Raw genomic sequence first — 21,147 nt, forward strand, 5'->3', positions numbered from 1 at the left:
TTGCATCACGGAAATCTTCCAGGAAAGCCTACCTTGAAGATGCAGACAGTAGAAACGTGCAGTAGGTGGCGGTAATGAGCCAATGAGGTGAAAGAAAACGCAGAAGAAGACGTGACGTCAGGCAGCGGTTGTCAAGGTTTGTCAAAGTTGACGGAAGTTTTCATCATTTCGCTGCACTTTAAAAAATGTCATTTTGTGACTGCAGTTATTATTTTCAATAGCGCGTTATGATTAGAAAATACAGCTGGCAGTATTTTGATACTATAAGAGCTGTGTTCTGCCGCTACACTGCGCCTATTTTTCTTTCTTTTTCAAATAAAGTGACCTAAGTCAGCATGGTGAGCAGTCTGATATTAGCTAAACACAACCAGCGATAACATGGCACAGATTCCCCATCCCGGATCCATCGTAGTATCTGACTGGCATCGATGTAAAGACAGCAAAGAATATTTCAGCAAAATACTACACAAGAAGAGACGGAAACATTTCGGTATGACAACATAAACTATTGTGGTGGAATTACAAGTTGTTTTTCTGTTTTCAAAGAAACCATCATCCACGTGTACAGTCTATCCAGGTTTCATTGTACAGCAAGCTGTTTCAGTAAGTTAATTCTACAGTAAAGAAGTCAGACTTGACCACAGACGATTATTCTCATTTCCACATCATTTTGAGGTGACAGTGCTTTAGTGGGAAGCGGTCACAAAATATGGCTGATATATAAATGTGCCTTTTTCTTTTACAAACCTCCACTACCAGAATCCTGTCCATAAAGTGACCCCTCGGAGGTGCAGCATTAACAATAATATGCCATTTAGCTTGTAGTTAAGATCAGAAAAAAAAGACAAATAAGTGACAGTGAGCTATTGACCAGTGAAACAGTAAGACTGTGGAAAGTTTACCTACCAAATTGAAGTAAACAAATGAAATATCAGTTAGTTTGAAACTTGTTTTCCAGGCCTGTTGGAGTCTCCAGTGATGCCCCTGCATGTGGCCGTGGACACAGTTCACTACAAGATCTTCATCTCCGGCAAGAGTGGCGTCGGGAAGACTGCTCTCGCTGCTCATCTCGCAGGCATGAACATTCCCAACATGCACTATGAAACCACAGGTCGGTCGCAGCTCCACGCTGACGAGACAAAGTGGTTTATACAATTTAAATCCCTTTAATAATAATGGTTGAATCAGGTCACGTGAATATTCATCCAATTTGACATTTTGTCTTATCCAGGTATTGAGACATCAGTGGTGTATTGGCCGGTGAAGCTGAGAGAAAGTGGCAGAGTGCTTTTCTTCCGTCTGCAGCTGTGGGACTGTGGAGAGAACGCCTTGCGTAGATTTGACCATTTGCTCCCAGTATGTATGAAATCTAAACACATAGTTATTGAGCTACTGAAACAGAAATGACACTTTCATTATTCTAGATTGTTATATATATATATATATATATATATATACACACACACACACACACACACACACACAAATGCAAATACACCAGATGTTTTGTTTAAAATCCCTGTTCCTTGTGTCTTCCAGTCGTGTAAGGAGCAGGTGGACGCCTTTCTTTTCCTGTTCTCCTTCACAGACAGGACGTCCTTTGATGATCTGTCCAATCAAATCGCTAAATGGACGGGGACAACCGAGGGTCGTGTTGTCAAAATGGTTGTTGGCACCAAGTATCCTGTTTCAGTTGAGAGCTTAGGCCTACTCTAAAACGTCACACTAAACATGCCTGTAGTCATCTTACGAACGCAACCATCTCTATTATGTAAGAAATTCAGCTTTGTTGTTAGTAACATGCTACTCTCACTGTACATCATAAGCCGGAAGAGTTTGCAACTGAAACATGCTCGTCACTTCCCAAACCTTTTTTTTTACAATGATGAACACATATCCTTAACATTTCTCTTCAGATTTGACCTTTACATGCACTGTGATGTGGCAGAGAGAGATGTGAGAGACTTCCAAGAGACGTGGAGCATACCGGTGCTGCGTATGGGTGGGGAGGTGAGCGACGGGCTAGGTGACGTAGCTCCCCTCCTCAACTGCCTGGCAGAGAATCTGTGGCATCAGGACTGTGTTACGGCCAGCCACCATTCACAGCAGGAGATGGTTACTGTCATTTAAAGTGGCTACGAGGAACTTTGGCGGTTGGCCGCCCCTTTGGACAAAACCGGTAGTAATTTTGCGATGCTAGCTGTCGTAAAGCTATTTTCTAGCACGTGCTGGCCGGTGCCGGTGTCAATTGATTAGGACGCAATATAGTGCATGTCCAGGTGGAAATGTGAGGGCACAAAATATTTTCGGCTCCGTGAGAGTGGTTAGTGACACTGCAACTAATGCAAGTCAGTGCCACACACACCTGATTGCAATGAGTTGATGCAGTGTCACTAACCACTCTCACAGAGCTGAAAGATTACGTGTCCTCACAGAAAGCTAATGAACGAGAGACGGCAGTGGATCACGATGAGGTAATGTGTTTATGTTGTTGTAAATAATGACTACTTCAGATGAATAATGGTCATCCGATGATGATGAAGTAAAGGAAACTTTTTTTTTTAACCGTTCATTCACTTAGGAGTAAACACTGCATGACTATTTCACTCCCGTTAAATTGTTTACACGTTGCTTGGCAACGCCCTCCTCCCGCCCGTCAATCACTCTCCCTTTTAGCTTTGAGTTCATTGAATTTTCTTTTGATGGTTCTGCCCCGTTATCAGCCATTATGACGACAATTACTGTCTCAAACAAGGCTCCCCTTCGCTTACCTGGAGACAGGCTTCTCAAATCACGTTGCTGCGCTACACTGAAATCTGCGACCAATACGAATATGTGACCATAGAGCCTGCATGCGCAAGCCGAAAATCGGACTGGGTGTGCGACCAGACCAAAGGCATTAATAAAAACAGCTTTCTTTGCACTGATGGTCTTGTTTGCTGTTGAGGTCATTTACGATCAGAGGGAAAATTAGACCGTTTTAAAGATATTCAAAAGTTTCTCGTAGCCGCTTTAATACCAAACATTACTTTTCTTTCCTAAGAGGTGGTTAAGAAGATGGGGGACTCCAGGTAACATCACCCCTGGGTGTCTGGCTTTGAGGGACCACACGTAGCTGCTGATCTGGGAGACAGCAGTGTTTTACAGTATCATGATATGAGACCAGATATTGACTGTAGTTATGAAGTGTTAAAGCTAGAATGCTGTGTAATGACTTAAAGATTGTGAGGTACAAAATGTTGTAGGCCTATTTGTGATTTTGTCGATTTGAAAACATCCAAACTATTCTGTGTCTGTATATTTGAATACAAAACATTACGCTTTTTCCTCACTTCTGTCAGACAGCTCCACTACATTTGTTTTCTTTGCATTATCACAGACATGATATCGAAACCGTCATGGATCACTGTTATTATCACCACTCAAGTCAGAACATTGTTCGCTTAGGTGTTGACAGTATTTCACATTGTGGGTGCTGTTTTGTTACCATCTTAATTAAGTGGGAGCATAGCCTGATAAGGTCAGAAATTCTTTATTCAAAGATAAAGGGCAGATTTCTTAAAAAAAAAAAGAAAAAAAAAGGGAATTGTTGTAATACAAGTATAAACACGAAAAAAGTATCCCCTCACCCATCCTGTGCGTTAGCCAATTGTGACATCTTCAGTGCGTGCGTGAATGCTTTCATGTTGTGTAGTATGCCTCCAAGCACCATTTAAATCATTCAGAACATTATGTGTTGAGAAGTGAGGCTAAACATTAATTAACAAATTATCCCAAAAATATATAAGAATTAAAATATACTAAATTAAAAAGTTTTAAGTCATAAAAATCGCAGATTTCTCATGGTTTCATCACCATCTAGATGACAGCGCCGTCATCCAGCCCTCTTTATCTGAACTGCAAAGGACAAAAAGACAGTAATTACAGATGGAAGTTTAGCTGCTAAAGGAGATTTAGAAATCAAAGCCTGTCGTACCTCTTGTCCGCAACAAGTATGATGGCGGTAGGTTGTCCGGTTCCACTTTGAGAGAGACGCAGAAGGAAGGAGTGTGGTGGGAGACCCAGGGACTCGTTATTCATATGCACAAGGTGCACATGTGTGGGGAATACAGCGTGATCCACAACAGAGAATCTGTTATACCTGAAATGATACAAAGAGAGAGATACATAGTTTGGTTAAACAACTGTTGGCAATTCAATGCATTACCAAATAGGAGAAACGATGCAGTTAGCTGATCTGGATCATGAAGTAGATAAAATCAAGTGTATCCTTTGCACAACATTGTCAATCAAAACCCATTTAGCGTGGCCTTAAATGTGTGAAATAAATCGTGGTCAGTAATTGTCCCATTTTATGCACGCCAAATACCTTTTTGAGGAAATTATCAAAAGGTTGTTGAAGAGGTGGAGGTGGACCCCAATGAATGAAATCTTTGAGCCACGGGCGCCATCCACCACCAGCTGCCTCAGTTTACCCTCATGCACCAGGAAACGACCACTTACAACCAGAGGAAATGACTGAAATGGAGGAAGTTAGTTACAATGTATTGCCATCTGTGGGTTTAAATAACAGAAATCAAGTTGATAAGAAAAGACCTTAACTCTGCTAAAATCCAGCTGCGCATCAAGGCTGACCATCTCCTCCATTTGTTTCATTTTTCGGACCCCTTCGTCACACTCCGTCACTATCTGAAGATCCAGAGAGTTTAAAGAGTTATTTAAAATTGCAATCCAATGTATCTCCTCCGCCTTTTTAAGCACAACTAACACCACCACATACTCTCCTTTCCCAATAGGCCTACTAGCTCATTCCGCAGTTCTGTGTCAGCATGAATGTACAGATCCAGACAAACCATCAGTGTACCTCATGAATGGCTTCAATTGCCTTTTCCAGATTTAAAATGGAGTCAGAGCCTTGTTCAGTCTCCTTGAGGATGGCCTTAAAAGAAAGATGAAAACAAACACACAAAATAAGCCTTAGTTGACTTCTGAAACATGCCATGCCAAGTTAAATGTATTCATGGTAATCTGACCAGACCACTATACCTGTAGCATGAGTTTTAAACGAGTGATCCTCTGAAAGGGAAGAATGAGGAAGGACTTGAGGCTCTTTCTTTGACACACTGGGTCTCTCTCAAGCATCTTGATTGTGGACAGAAAGTCTCTGTTCTGCTGCCTTGAATAGGATTAAATTAGTCTTCATGAAAAGTTGGGGAAGCATCAACTCAAGCACAGGAGTGAGACTTACTGGTTCATGAGGGCCTCTTGGAACTGCATGTTAGTGACATAGGGCACATAGCAGCGGCGAAACTCTGAGCAGTGGCGCAGCACATTGTCTCCAACCTGGGATATCAACACATTCTCTCCCAGGCGGATTTCCAGATCCCTGAGGAACCTAGAGCAGAAGGGGCCCAGCTCAGCATTAACACACCCAGTTCAAGAACGTATGTAAATAGGAGGGACTGTATGTGGAGTTCTTACTTTTCACTAGCCGTCCTCACATGCACCATGTTGCAAAACAGAATGCGATGCTCCATTGGAGACAGGGTCTGTTTCAGTGACTCTGACGCATAGAAATGATTGATGGCGACCTCCAGGCTCTTTAAGTAAGACACTTCAGAGCTCATCAACTCAAACATCGACTTAAGGGAGGAAGAACAAATGAATTATTATCATCATTTAATAAAATCAATTTATCACAAATGCAGCACGTTGGTAATGATGATCATGTCTGAAGTGTAAAAGATTAAAAAAAACGGTGCACTATGCAACTATGGGTGTGTCAGAGAGTCAACATTTTCTAAAAGGTATATTCCCATAACTGAAAAAAAAAAACTTGAACACTATTTGAAGTTAGAAAGCTACCTTAAAAAGTAATTTTTAACTTGTTTACGAGAGCCTTTCACACCTCCTGACAGCAAATCTCTCTCTTGGTCAAGCTCCCGAGCAGGCCAGAATCCTTCACCTCATCTAGATCACACCAAAAGCTGCTCTGAGGCACCACGGTTGGTGGAAGCAGGGGCCCGTTCCTTTCCGGATTCCCTTTCCTGAAGTTACTAAATCCAACCTGAGGTGCTTTAGAATGGCAGGGAGAGGATTGCAGGGGCTGCACGTACTGAGGGATTATCAGTTCAGACACAACACTGTTGCTCAGACTATGGAGATCATCTCTCACGGCCAAACCTGGTCTCACGGCCTGCAGAAAGTAGTCCTGATAGAGTGGGGCTGCAGGGCCAAAATGAACACAAGCTACTTTACATTGCTCTAAATGTTCCACTGTTCAATCACTGACAACAGCCAAAAGAAGAAAAGGTAAACTTACAAAGCGTAAAGTACTTTGAGTTGAAACTCAGACCTTCCTCATCCACCGGTTGGGCGGCCCTGGGTTTATGAAGCAGGCCACATTTAGTTAAAGGTATAACAGATTACAAAATAGTTAACAGGTTTACAATATCTTACCCGTCTGCATTGTTATCCTGATCATCTGAAGGAGAAAAAGCTGGATCGTCAGATAACAGCTTGGATACAGAGGAGTACATTTCTTTCAAACCCAATGTTCCCATCAAGGCCACTGACTGGAGAGCTGAAGAAATGTCGAAGGGAGGGGGACTAAAAATTTAAAAAAAAAGGGGAGACATTTTGTCATTATCCTATACTTACGGAGTTAACTGCAGTAAGTTCTGCAGATGCTCCATGTGGTCCTTACCTGCTTTCCTCAGGCTGGTTTGTGGAGTCACTGCTCTCACCCAGGTCACGATAGTCCTGTGTACCGATGGTTTCCACAAGAGGAGAAAACCCTATGTTGGTTTCCTGAAAATGAGAAAACCCTATGTTGGTTTCCAGAAAATGAGAAAACCCTATGGAACGGGGCTCTCTCCACATGGTTTGTATTTGTGATGTCAAATCATTCACTGGATGGTGTAGATAACCAATCATGCTACTACTGCTCAAACCACGGCTGTTTTCATCGCTGTCGTCCAACTGAGCCATAACGCTTAAGTCTGAAACTTTTTAATTTATTTTTAAACTCTAACCAAGTTAAAACTGGGGATGTGTTTGTCTATTGAAGTAGCCTTCAATTGCCCCATAACCACTCTAATTAAATGAGTCCAGACGGATGCAGGCTGGGCTTTACTAAGCAGCAATCACAAAAACTGGAACCAGGTGTGGCTCCGTCCACAAGCCTGGCAATAATGGGTGTTCCAAATCCCATTCTTTTACTTTATACTACCACACACACACACACACACTCTACTTCGGCATAACATAGAAACTTGAAGTTTGACTCTTACTTATATATCCGTCACAGTCCATCCCTCCGTTCCAAATAACTTTAATTTGATTTGTTTCACTATAGGCTACTACATTGTGCAGCTGCCTTTAAAAAGTGCAGTATGTACTATTTCATCATAACATTGCGCCTTCAAATTGGGGCCTCTCGCTCATTGATCCATCACAACCAGCGAGGTTGTTCTCTTTCGGTGGCTTAATTGTGACCTATAGGCTGCCTTCAAATACACATACTTCCCTGTTATTTAGTAAGGCAGAGACATATTTAGGATGTCCCAATACATGTGGTGAAATGCGGAATGCTGAAAAATGCCATTGGAATTTGGTATGTTCACACTAGCAAGCATTTTTGGTGTTTGTAGAATAGTAAAAAAAGCGAGAATGTGCATTTGGAACGCAGAGATTATTTCTGGTGAGCAGAGGATTGTGGGTCGGAAAAGCCAAAATACAAATAAAACTAATTCAAATATAAATGGTGGCTTACTGGTTTTCATAGTCCTCTAAGGTAATGAGTTATGTCATACTAGTTGGTGAACTATAACATACATTGTTTTTGCAGACACAGATTTATCACAAGATAATAGTTGGCAAATTAATTCATCAAAAATTACAGTAACAGTGGAAATATATATTCAAAAATGTCAGTATCCACAGTCAAGAAAGTGTGCACCGTTTTGCCACAATGAATGACAAAAAATTTAAAAATAAATAATAAAATGACCAGACTGTGTACAAATACTAGTTCCATTTTATTTGCAATTTAAAATTTCATACAAGATAAAATCATTCAATCTGCCTGAATGTTGTTGGTATATATGACTCCAATAAAGCCATTCAAATACTTGATATATGATGGTACTGACAAAATGTATGACAGGCCGGATGGCCATAACAGATAACAAAATGTTTTTTTGAAGGTATGGACACAGACTACAATGATTTGACACAAAGTAAAAAGGACCTTCAGAAAAGAGTTATAAACTGTTTTGTAATCTACACATGGCAACTCTTCCAAACTGTGGAGAATGATTCATACAGTACAAGATACCTTCTGTAATACACATTACTGAACAAAGATTTCGATCTAAGGTGATACGTCAACAAATACACACGCTCCCTTGATATGTCAGTTTGATAATGGGTGTTTGTTGTGTGTATAGGGGCTACTACTTCTCCAGAGAAACTATTTGTAAACTTGATCAAAAAATGATCAACCCTTCTAAACTGTAGCAGTTCACACAAGGTTTCTTTCCCATTGTTGGTTTCTGGTGTATAAACTAAAGGGGCTAACAAAAAAATAAATAAATATGATGCTTTATTTATCAGCAAATTGCTTCAAATGTCCACATTGGTCCTGAACAATCTAAAGCTCACCAGACCGAACTAGTTATTCTGGCATTGGGACGTTTCAGATTTTGTTTTTATTTTATTGATGCTCCACAACTCAAACAACAAAAGTTTAATGACATATCAAAAGTGAAGATAATAACATGTTTCAAGAACCAAATCATACATTGGGCATTTAATAATGTGTCAATGTTGGACGAGAAAAACAAGAAGAAAATCAATCTACCATACCAAATCTCTAAAAACCAATGAAATGGGCGGGCACCCAAAACACCTGCATGCAAACACACCTCACATATCTGCAGTATCCAGAAAAGTATTACCAATAGTCCTGTTTGCTCTTGGATATTCACTACGACAAAACCAAGAGACAGCATGTTTATACGTACTCCCTGTTAAAGAAAGGACTTAGACATCTGGATCAGAAACAAGGTATAAATAAGACAGACGCTGAGTTGGGAGGCTTGGGACTCGTATGACCAGTTGAGTCTTAGGTGGGCACAGTGATACTGCGGGCTAGTAGCGCCAGCAGAGCTAGCTCCACAACCCCATGGGCTTGTTGCAGTGCCTCGGCAGCCTCCGTGGCAGAAAAGCCAGCTGCCTGGATTCTCTGGATGTGCTCAGCTGGAAATTGTTCTATAAAGGGAAGTGGGGAAGGGAGAACGGGGGCTGGAGATGTAAGCTGGGCAGCCTCAGAGAGAGGAAGAGAGGGAGCGGGTGTGGAGGAGGTGCTGGAGTTTTCCTCGGGTGAGCCCACTGCCATGGACAGTGGGCTGAGGAAAGTGTGCTCAGTCTGGAGGCCCAGAGTGTCTGGTGTGTTTGTGCCAGAGGCCCGTCCGTCGGCCACCCCTCTCCCCTGCTGCCCCTCGGGAGGTTCCCTGAACACCAGGTCCCCCGCGGGGTCTGGAGGAACCTCTGGCTCGGGCTGAGAAGAGGCGCTTTTAATGCCTTCATCAGACGACCTCCTCTCCCCGGAGCTAGCCGGACGGCGTGCTGGTGGTCCCTGTCCATTCACAGTCTCTGCAGTATCTCCTCCTAGATGCTCCTCCTGCCCAGGACCAAGACACTTAGATGGTCCCTCATCGGACACGGGAGCAGTAGCACGCTTAGCTTTGGCCTCGCACGTTTCTGCACCGTCTGTGATGGCAGTGGAGGAGATGGGCTGTGGGGTGCTTTCGGGTGTCAGCGTGCCGTTTTCTTCTGTTTCCAGTGGGAGAGATAGATTTGAGGGGGAGCAGGAGGCGCTGCAGTTTTGGGACTGGGCACGGTTGTTGGACACCAGCAGCTGGTGGAGCTCCTTGAGAGCGGTGGCCAGCGATGGGATGTTGTCTGAGCCGGAGCAGTGCTCTCCCTCGGGCTGGTCTCTCTCTGAGGACGTTGCCGCCGTGCCCTGGGAGGCAGGGGGGGACTCCATCTCCACAGAGTCTGATTGCCTGGGAACGCTGCTGGGACAAGCAGCTTCCACTACGGCATCAGCTGCTTCACACTGGGCCGTCTCCTGCTCCATGGGTTGAACGGGGGAAAGTTCCTCTGTTTGGGGGTGCGTGGAGCCGGTCGGCACCTCGTCTGATTCAGCCTCCCCCTCTGAAGCTCCAGGCTGTCTCTCGCCCCCCGGATGCTTGGATAGTGTAGACATGTCTGCTGGAGGGTTACAAGCTTCTGTTGAGGGAATGGGTACGGGGGACACTGGGGAACTGCTGTGGACAGGCAGAGGGGGAGGGTGGACCTGACGAGTGGTAGGAGCAGCCTCCGGTCGCTCCTGGATGGACTCTGGTGCCGAGGCCTGGTCCATTGCGGCCGGGGCAGACTGAGAGCGATCCAGGGTCTGACCAGAGGGAGGGCTTTGGGATGGGGAGGTGGATGAGGACATTTGTTCTAAGGTTCTGGGTAATGTAAATGGTGGGGGCTGCGGTGAGGTAGTTTGTCCATCTGCAGTGTCTATTACAGGAACAAAAATAAAACTGGGAATTAAAACAGCTGGAATATTGTGGACCCAATCTGGGAGCATCAGTTTGGATAATATGCATATTCATAACATTTAAAAAGGTAGTCAGTGATTCTAGCGAATGCTTATTTTTTTCATAATCATTGAATATCTCCTCACGATCTGCTAAGTACTTTGTGCGCTGAAATGATATCCAGTGTTCATACACAGCCTTGGCTCTGTAAACAGGCATGTTGCTAGCTACGGTTGGGCCCCCTTTGTTTACATACCTGTTTACAGAGCCTAGGCTGTGTTTTAATACCAGATTTATTTTTCAGCGCGCACACACACAGTACGGACAGATAGCGGATTGTGAGGAGATATTGACTGATTTTGACAAGAATCGTTCTCCAGAATCGCTGACTCCACCAATAAGAGAAAGACCCAAAACACAAATTTCCTTACTGAAACTACTGTAATAGTGTTGAATACATGATGCACATATCATTTGTTACTTGTGCTATTTTTCCTCTTTAACAGTTACATGTATTCAGAATCAATACATAAATAAGTATAAACAGAAGTACAACATCAATTAACTGATTCAGCAGCAACATAACAGCAAAGTAAAAAGACGTAAATAGCAATGGACATAGCATCGGCAATGGGCTTTGTGAATTTGCAGTACCTGGTTGGTTGGGCCCTCTCCAGCTGTCTCCAAATGCATCAGTGCTGTCCTGCTCAGGGGTTAGGGCACACAGCACACACATCATGCAAAGGGACGGAGAAAGTTAGCATTCACACACACACACACACACACACACACACACACACACACAGAGCATGCACCAACCTATGAGCCTTTTCACACACACACAAAATGTGAAAAGTGTCATCCAAAAAAACAACAACAACTTGTGCCTAGGTCCTGACAGAGAGGTCACAACGTAATCACGTCCCCTGTCACAGAACCTCAGAAAGCTCAATTGAGGTCACGTCAGCAGGACATTCAATCAAAATCACTTAACCATGAAGATCGAGGCCAAAATTGATGGATTAATGCCCCATCTAAAGCAGTGGATTGACTCAACTTTACTGCAGCCATTACCGGACATGACTGGTCAATGAAAACAATATTAAACACTAATTGTATCAATGGGATTAGCACAGATGTTAATGTGAGCCTTGAGAAGCATTAAAGGAAAACACATACATAATAATGTGTAGACAAGCTCAAATGTTTATTGTATTAGAAGCCAAAAAAAAAGGATAAGTAAGCTTTTTTTTCCAACTTTTGACAGTTAATTGTAATACCTATAAGCACTGTGGAGGTACTTTTATTCACTGTTCCAACAAAACACCCAGTCCTCTCTGAATGCTATTTACATTAAACAGTGTACTGATCACCTGTCACATCAGATGTCTTGTTTTAAAATGACAGGATGTCTTAATCATTTACTTGATAATTTATGAGATTTTTTTCTCATATTTATAAAGGTGCCAGGTCAAAATTGACGAGAAAATGTCTAAAAAAAAATTCCATACATGTCTACAGAGCTGAGATAAATTTTATTTGACATGGTCTGTGTATGATAGCCTACTAACAATTTGCCAAATTAACAATTATATCGAGTTAAACGTTGCTAATGAAATGTTAGCTTAATTACTATGATAGAAATTCAGTTTTTAATTACCACAAACCTAATTATGAGTGTTTCCCTTTAAGCCTAAAAAGCTTGATCTTAGCCAATATCTTCGTCAAGTGTTATACTTTATGCTTATATTTGCTTGACATACATTTCTCAATTTCCTGACCTCATTTTATTTTAAAAGCACATTAAATTTGCTGAGGTGATGACATAAACCACTTTTAATTTGCTGAGGTGATGACATGAAGTGATCATGTGACTGAAAATTCAGATGACTGCATAAATAAGGTTGAGAATAAAAAGCTTTAAGTGGCACATGCAAATGTACTTCTAACTGAGCTGCTAAAAAATAAAACCCAATGAAAAACAGGCTGCTGTGCAGACATGAGAGAGTTTCTTACCGCTTTCCTGTATTGACCTCTGAAGTGCCTCTGCCAGTTCTCTGTCACCTGTCTCATCTGGACGAGCGTCATCACGCCCCTCTGGTCCGTATGCCAGCCGGGCGCACTCTGGCAGCTCCGCTTCAGACAGGAAGCGGGTTACAGTTCCTGTAGAGCCCCAAAGGAGCACGCTCTTCTTCAGGTCGATTGAACACTACAAGAAAAACAGGACAAGTAATGCTCTTCAACTTTCCACTACAGTGAGTATACAGAGAACAGAAAAATGGAAACCCCCATTTTATGAAATGATTTCCGCACAAATACTGTTCTGCACAATGTGATCAGATAAAAAGGGGCTCACACCTGATGTCTCTTCAGCATATCCAAGCCAAGCAGCATGTCCATTGGCTGATCCTCCAAGATGGAGAAAGAACAAGGAAGGAAGTCCCCCTCTACCTGAACCTGAGCTGCATGAGGGAACGCACTTTGAAATGTCTAGCTGAGACTTAAATATAAGTTCAGTTAAAAGAAGAAGAAAAAAAATCAAGGATATCCGCAAGTAATCTTCTCCAATGGGTTTAATATTTTGTAACTTGTTAAACTATTGTTGGCAACTGAGGTTAAACAATCATTTGGAAATACTTATTTAAACTGTGTTTTAAACTACTGGTAAATAGTATGTTCACTCAAAGACATCTACTACTTGTGCCATTTAATATTTCCACACATTTTCAAGCTGCATGCTGAGACTGCTATCAGGAAAAACTGAAACATTATCCCGTCAAATCTTTTTTTTGGGAAGCAATATGATTGTAATACAGTGTTGTTCGAAGAAAATGTTTGCAAAACCCAATTCTCACCCAGATGAACTCGGCCAATGATCTTCTGTGTGCCCACTCCCTTGGCGATCCCAGCCCAGCGTCGGTCCACCAGCCGCATGATGTTGCAGCGCTCAGCGCATGCTTGGCTCATGATGGTCATCTGGGCTCCTAAAAACAAAGAGTGTCAGCCTCTGAACATTTTTCTGAAACCTACAACACTGTCAAAAAAATCTGTCTTTATGCCAAGCCGGTTGTATGCAAACGCCACTCACTTTGTTGTTACTGCTGCGATATTTAAAAAGTAATGGGATAGTGGGACAAGATAGCATGTGATATAACCTGACATACGTGCAAAATTGATCCAGTTTCTGAACATACAGTTAATTATGTAGTTCAGGATATAACTGTTCCAAGCTAAAACACTGTCCTCAGATACGTCTGCAAATCAGTTGATAAATATTAGTCTTAATATTATTAATATTAGTGATTATCATATTAGTTATTGCCAAAAACAAATTAAACCACAAACATTTTAGTACGATTCCTGTTCATGACCAGAAATGTGTAATAATGACAAATGGGATCAGGATTCAATGCTCATTACCTGAGTCAACAAAAGCTTTCACAGGGTGCCCATTGACTTTGAGGTTAATGTAGAGCATAACCACCTGGCCAAAGCTTTCTGGGGCCTCCTCCATTGCAATGGTCATGTTTTCTTCCACATTGTGTTGCCTGTAACATGCACAAAACAGACATGACTTAAAAAGAATAAAGATGCTTTCTCTTATGTAAGTTCATTGTAACTACAGTTATCATATTAGGAAGGAATTAATATTAAGACGAGACTGTACCACTGAAGATGCGGGGTATTATGTGTTGCAGTAGTCGACCGATATTGTTTTTTCAATGGCCGAAGCCGTATATTTTGTCCGAGCAGGTCAGACACAATATAATGCTGATATCACGTTTTCCTTTTTTTGCATTTGATAAAATACAATATTTTAACTATAGTTATCAATGCAAAACAAAATTTAACTTAAATAAACTTTTATTAAATAAATGTAAAATTAAACAAATACGAAATATTCATCCTCTATTCCACTTGGCTTTCCTTGGTCATGGCTATCTAAAGTATTGCCATAAGGGACTTCTGGATTTCTGTCCAGCTGTCTGTGATTGTTGAAATAGAAAAATATACAAGATAAATGTTTGGGTTATGAATAAATGCTAACATTGCTTCACAGCAGCCACACTGACGAGGCTGCCTGCAGTGTCTGCACACTTTATTTGTTTATATTCTTATCAGCCTCTGGAGCGCAGATATTGGCTGATTCAGATTATCTCAAAATGCCAATAATTGGCCCATTTAATCGATCTATCTCTAATGTGTTGAATTGTGAATATTTACAAGTGGTCAACAAAATCTATGGTCTCTCTACTCTATACCTGATTTCCTCCGCGATCTTTGCTTGGGCGTCTAAATCAAACGGATCAGCCGTCAGAAGTCTGATCCTCTCTTGCTCTCTCTTGGCTCGATCCTGCTGTTGCTCCAGCAGCACTTTGGTGAAACGCTCTGAGAAGAAAAAAAAGGACAGTTTCACTAACATTACCGATTCCTACCCGATTTAAGGTGAAGAACCATAAACACAAATCATGTTGCGACGCCATCGGCTCTGTTTTCTATTGTTTACCTAAGTCTCCGCTCAGCAGGGCCTCAGCAAGTGGCGGGTTTCTCTCCTTGAGGAGGGAAAGCTCATGTGGATTGGACAATAGCATCTGCTGGAGTAAGGCGGGGTCATCCAGCCCCTGAGGAGAGGAGCCGCGAAAGGCCGTGGACGTGGATTGTTGTGCGGCTTGCTGCTGCTGCGGTGTTGGCTGCGGCGGTGGCTGTGAAGCCTGTGGCTGCGGCCTTATGGCACTACGTTGACCGCTTGAAGAAGAGGTGCCGGGGACTGTGATTGAACGAAAGTCGATATGGGGCAGACCTAAGGAGCACACAGGATAACGGGTGAGAGGTAAGCTTTTTGCATGAACAAATACTCTGCTTAACAAATAAATGATACATTAATGATTTTTCAAAATATGTGTGCCTTAGAAATCTTGTCTCTTCTTGATTTAACAGCAGCTGGTCAACCCCTCTCATAATAAAGAGAAAGTCCTGGGGCCGGTTTCCCAAAGCCTTCTTAGAGCCTTCTTAACGCTACGTCATTCGTAACCCCTACGTAGAGTTCCTACTTAACATTTCGCCTGTTTCCCGAAACGTTCTTTGCTACGAATCTCTTTCGTACGTCATACGTTGGTAAGGTTGGTCTGGAGCGCCCTCAGAGCCTTCTTAGCTCTACCATAGGGATGTTTCAGCTCTCACTTGTGTCATTGAACTAATAAATCTGACTGTATTTCATATCAAACGGACACAACAAATGTTCAAAACTATCCAACTGTATAGTGTATATCACGTATATTTAAAGTAGGCTTAGGCTATTATATATTTTAGCAGAATACCATTAACTCTGATTCACAAAGTGTTCAAACTATATGAACAAGTAGCCTACTTTTTAGTCATCTAACTGACTTGACAATCAGCATTAACTGAATGGATGCGATGTCCCACAATATGAAAATACTTTATACGTGATACACTATAGCCTACAGTCGGATCGTTTTTATCAGTTTGTTATTAAATACAGTCATCGCTGTGTACCTGTGATATGAAATACAGTCAGATGTATAAGTTTAATGACACAAGTGAAAGTCCCTGCGATCGCTGTGGCATCGCCAGAGATACAAACCCCCACATTTCCTTCCGTAAAGCACCATGCGTAAAACGGACACGAGTGACATCCCTGTTGCGCATGGAACTGCCACAAGTCATTCATGATGAAAATAATTGCTGTAAACAATCTTCATCTCCTCCGCTGTTTCTATATTTTCTATATCTTTTTTTAAAATTAGTATAGGCTATGGTAGTATGTTCGACATGGTTAACACTAGAACCTCCGCACTGTGTTCCACACCGGCTCAGCCCGGGCAGAGTGCGTCGGATCCTCCGCCTTAAAACATGTAAACGTGCGAAAAAATTAATGAATAATCAATTAGAGCTTACCTTAAAATAAGTGTGCCATGTTACTGTTTATTGTATTTAGGATTTTAGCTCATTTGGACACTGTTTGGGCCGTCTGTTTTTATTTATATAGGCTATTGGCAATATTATATCTACTTTCAGTTTCATTACTGACCCACCAAGTAACGTGATTAGTGTTCTTAAAGATACTTAGATTATAAAACAAGAGTTCCAGAACACAGATGATGATTCAACAAACTAATGTATGACTTTATATTACACTAGAAGTGCACGGGTAGATTTGATTAGACAGCATACAGATGCAGCTGCGCATGAAATGAGCAGGAAATGGATAATCAAACTCGGAGCAACCGATTTCAGCAGTGTACGAACGACGTAAGGAGTGTTTCTCCTAAGACACCGTTCGGGAACCACGACTACAGAGGTAAACAACTTTGGTAAGTCATAACGTAGGAGTCTTCGTAGGTCGCTAAGAGAGGACGTTATCGGGAAACCGGGCCCTGGTCTATTTGGCTAAGTAGAACTAACAACGGTAAAAACAAATGCAGGGTTCGACATAACGTATATGCAGGGCAAGTTGATTGGCCAGTCACTGTCCCGCCCGGGCCAGTGACTGGCCAATCACAGTTCAGTATCTTTTTGTAGACTACATCATGGTTCATTGAAATGCGCGTTGAGAGTCGGAATGAAAGCAGTGTTTATTTAAGACTCAATATAATAAACCTAATATAAAATATATGTTTTAGTGAAAGGCCAGTGGACAACCGATGCGTGGGCGTTTTGACAGGCGGAGCAACAAGCGGGTGCACTCTCGCTCCGTTGGCAGAGCTGCCTACCGTCCGCCTGCGAGTCGACAAATCAATCGACTTGCATTGCCCCCTTTCTTTCTTCCCACAGCAGAGGTTGAGGTGCAGAAAATGATAACTGCGCTTTTCCTTTATCTGCCGCCGTAATGTTACAGTATTTGCATCCAATGGTAATACAAATGAGAGGCGTTATTTAAACGCTGTGAATGCGTCTCCGGTGATTGTGTCGGTTGTAGACAGAAACGAACGGAGGGACTCCGCTCACTGTACAGTTCCTATAGTCGCGCAGTTTGGCACTGTGTTTTCAGGCTCGAGACATTCAATCAGATCGCGGAAGTCTTTCGCATTGAAATCGCTAACGGGGAGAATATCCCCGGTTATTATTTTAGCCACAAACCACAGTTCATCTGCGCGGCGGCTCACTCACTCCCTGGCGAGATCACACGGTGAAACGCTGCTGTGATCGGACGAAGGCATTGTGTGTTTCTAAGGTGATTTAACGTCATAGTCTTAGACGAGCGTTTAACTTATGCTGCATATTTTGCACTGCATTGTTTTTTATCAATAGTTTGAAAAAATGGTCCCACACCGGACTCTTATGTGAAGCTGACACTTCATGGAGAAGTGACACTCCTGCAGCGCGCTCACGACCAGACGTGAACTCACATACACGGTGAAATCTCCCATTAAAAAAACGGCATAACCCACTGATTTTCGGATTTCTATTCTATTTTTAAAGTCAACTTGAGCGCAAGTGGAAAACCGGTCATTCGGTCGACACATTCACATCCCTAATGCATATAGAGAAAGTAATAAAAACAGCCTACCACACCACAAAGAATGATCAGACCTTCATCTCTTATTTTTTTTTAATGTTTGAACATGATTTCTGCAGGTGAACTATTCATTAAACTGCCCAAATTCAAGAATAAAAACAACCATCTGGACTTTAAAATACTGGCCCACTCTTTCAACATACTTTCAGTTGTAGGCTTCTAATTCAATATGTTTGCCTGGTTTTATATTATGTGTATGAGCAATATCAACATTTCATATAATTAACTAAAAGAAACATAACCAAATCTAAAGGGAATATCTATACTGTTACAGTATATATATTCCCTTTAGATCTGGTTATCTTTCTTTATTTTTCTAATACAGGTATTATAATTATTGACACTAAATTATGAAGAAAAAAAAAGTGTGTGCAGGGCCAGTGAAAATATACAAGGGGCCAGTAAAACTCGGATCCACTGGCCCGGCGGGCCAGTAGGAAAAAAAAGTTATGTTGAACCCTGAAATGTATTTGGATGTGATACAACATTATAAAACGTCAGCATTAGCTCCATCTACTGTCAAATGCTCAAACTATAGATCACTGAGTAACCCATCAATGTCCATTTTTTTTGCTTTTGTCCTGTCTATTTCTGAACTCTCAATTCAAATTGAACTTGTGAAAATGCTTCAAACCATTCAATAACATTACACCCTTAAGGCAATTTTCATGGGACCTTGATTTACAGTAAGTAATTGGCATCTCAATTGGAACATGGCAACAGACTAACTCAAAAAGGTTCATTTAGTCTAACTTAATAAATTAACTTGTATGTTCATGTAAACAGACTAGTATTCATTTGTTTGTACCTTAATTTAATTTGTTTGTAGTCGAAACATGTCAAGGTACAAACAAATGAATACTAGTCTGTTTACATGAACATACAAGTTAATGGCAACAGACTGAGATCCACAGCTTTCACATAATTTGAACAGACATGCAGATTACCTGGAAAGGCTGGCTGAGTTGGTGGTGGCCTTCTGTCAGCCTGCCTGAGGACCACCACATCTCCATCCTTAACACCATAGGTCCCCAAGGCACGAGTCGGGTCTTTTAGCAGCTGTTCTACATATGTGATCTGTTAGGGGGACAAATTCAGAATTCAATTGTATATCATTTATTGGTTCCGCTGTATTTTTATGTGGATATAAGATTATGGAATCCACATTGCAGCATAAATTCAGCATGCCTAACGCATGCCTAATGTAATTGATTAGATTAAATTGAGCAGTTGTCAAAAAATGCTTTTACTTACGGTTTTCAGAAAGTCAATCCAGGAGCAAATGTTATAGAATACTGGCTAACAAATTCAGCAGTCTAACTGCATGTAACAGCTCCCAACCTTCCAACCAAGACCTCCTGCAAACCATCTCCGTGGTGTTAGGTTAAATTAACCCCCCTACTTACTGTTTCCCATGTTCCCAGAAACATATATCCAAACTGACTACTGTTCAGAACGCATGTCAAATGCACAGTTATATTCAGAAACTTTTAGTACTATTGCTTGAAAAGGGAATTAAAAACAAGTCTACTCTACATTGTCATCGACTGACAAATTACTTAAAATAGGCCTGTGTCCTAATCCAACTACTCACCTCAATGCTAAATTAGAGTTGAACGTAAACCTGTGTGATATACATGATTGACCAATTAAAAAATAACCCAAAATTGAGGATAAAAACAATCAATTACCTTGGGTATAAGAGACCATTTGGCATAAAACATGACTTATTTGGTCCAGTGAAAAAGTTAATGGATTTACTCAAAACATTTGTTTTTGTGTGTCATTATTTCATTTTCAAGCCATTAAAAATACACTACTAGAAAGCCAAAAATGTGTCACTTAAAATATGCAAACACATTTTTGTCACTTTATTAACATGTTCCTCTGTGTCTACCTGTGGAGATAACGCCCCCTTCATATCTTGAGTTACCGTTAGAAAACCGTTGTTAACTGACTTTACTTGTGGGCGAAAAAACATACATTGTGAGTTAACTTCATCATGTTACCCTCAGCTTTAATTATTATCCTCGGGCTGTTAAACTAGTGTTAGCATCATTTTACCAATGGGTTAGTTTAAAAGCAGCCAATCATAAACAGACCGTCTGTAACCGTTACTGACCGTTAGACACACAACTTGTCGGTCAACATATTTCTGCGGATGGAATCCGAAGTTTCGCAACACTGCGTCCATCAAAACAGCATATACCCGATTCATGCTAGCAACTCAGCTAGCTAGCTATTAGCTGAATTAGCTGTCTGGTCCTACCTGAATTTCCCCAGCTGGGATTCCTGATTCCAGTTCACAAAGTGCTACAAAGTCTCTCAGCTCCAGCTCTGGGGACACGTCGAGGGCGAAGGTGGTTTCTGGGCGATCCCTCGGCGCACAGAAAACGGTGACCAACATCGCTTCTTTCTTCTGAGGCTGGATCACTGGACAAACCCGCTGTAACAGAATGCGGTTAGTGGAGTTTCCTTGTTTCACAGGGAAAAAAACTCAATTATAATGTGTTTTTATTCAAGTTTAAAATACATAATTCACTACAAAAGGCATCAAAGGGGAAACCAATGGTACATGGAAATACAGCAACTGCTTTGCACTTACTGGGTAAACGCCTGATTTGTCAGTTTCTCTTTTATCCTCAACTAAACAACATACAAGTGCTGCTCAGAAGTGCCGCATTTCATTCGGCTGGTTTTTCGACATGCCGCATTACAGCATTTGCAGTCGTGAGCATAGTAGTATAGTTTCTTCTTCTAATTAAAAGAAAAAACACTGCAAGCTAACGTTACCGCCATCTACTGGAAGCTTCATCAATAACGATGCCTGTGTGTGTGTGTGTGTGTGTGTGTGTGTGTGTGTGTGTGTGTGTGTGTGTGTGTGTGTGTGCAGAGGCAATTGCTTTGGTTTACGGACTACAATGGGCCCCATAATCAATACAATTATTTTAAATATGTTTTACTGTTCATTCATTAATCAGCGATCGCATCGGGTACTGAGGGACACTCTTT

General features: G+C 41.6%; 2 protein-coding genes across 3 annotated transcripts; one reads left to right on the plus strand and one right to left on the minus strand.

Annotated features, from left to right (window-relative positions):
• The first annotated feature begins 156 nt into the window (after positions 1 to 156).
• On the plus strand, positions 157 to 3,242 carry cplane2 (ciliogenesis and planar polarity effector 2). Its single transcript, XM_080025745.1, has 5 exons — positions 157 to 490; positions 959 to 1,111; positions 1,232 to 1,356; positions 1,540 to 1,679; positions 1,917 to 3,242. Exons 1-5 carry the CDS (start codon positions 379 to 381, stop codon positions 2,128 to 2,130), a joined length of 744 nt encoding a protein of 247 aa, XP_079881871.1. The 5' UTR covers positions 157 to 378; the 3' UTR covers positions 2,131 to 3,242.
• A 4,778-nt stretch (positions 3,243 to 8,020) lies between these two features.
• On the minus strand, positions 8,021 to 20,828 carry ddi2 (DNA-damage inducible protein 2). 2 transcript variants are annotated; one of them, XM_080026272.1, is made up of 11 exons: positions 20,741 to 20,828; positions 20,405 to 20,581; positions 19,083 to 19,212; positions 15,103 to 15,396; positions 14,858 to 14,984; positions 14,016 to 14,143; positions 13,451 to 13,579; positions 12,954 to 13,057; positions 12,612 to 12,804; positions 11,250 to 11,298; positions 10,475 to 10,575 (listed from the first exon to the last, which is right to left on the minus strand). In XM_080026272.1, the coding sequence occupies exons 2-10, from the start codon at positions 20,540 to 20,542 to the stop codon at positions 11,288 to 11,290; spliced, it is 1,254 nt and encodes a 417-aa protein (XP_079882398.1). In that variant the 5' UTR covers positions 20,543 to 20,581; positions 20,741 to 20,828; the 3' UTR covers positions 10,475 to 10,575; positions 11,250 to 11,287. The 2 variants fall into 2 exon arrangements, with proteins under 2 accessions (XP_079882397.1, XP_079882398.1); XM_080026271.1 differs by lacking the exons at positions 12,954 to 13,057; positions 13,451 to 13,579; positions 14,016 to 14,143; ... (3 more) ...; positions 20,405 to 20,581; positions 20,741 to 20,828 and having other exon boundaries at positions 8,021 to 10,575; positions 12,612 to 12,800.
• Between the last annotated feature and the right edge of the window lie 319 nt (positions 20,829 to 21,147).

This window comes from Ammodytes marinus, assembly GCF_949987685.1.
Source record: "Ammodytes marinus genome assembly, chromosome: 4".
NCBI classification, from domain to species: domain Eukaryota; kingdom Metazoa; phylum Chordata; class Actinopteri; order Uranoscopiformes; family Ammodytidae; genus Ammodytes; species Ammodytes marinus.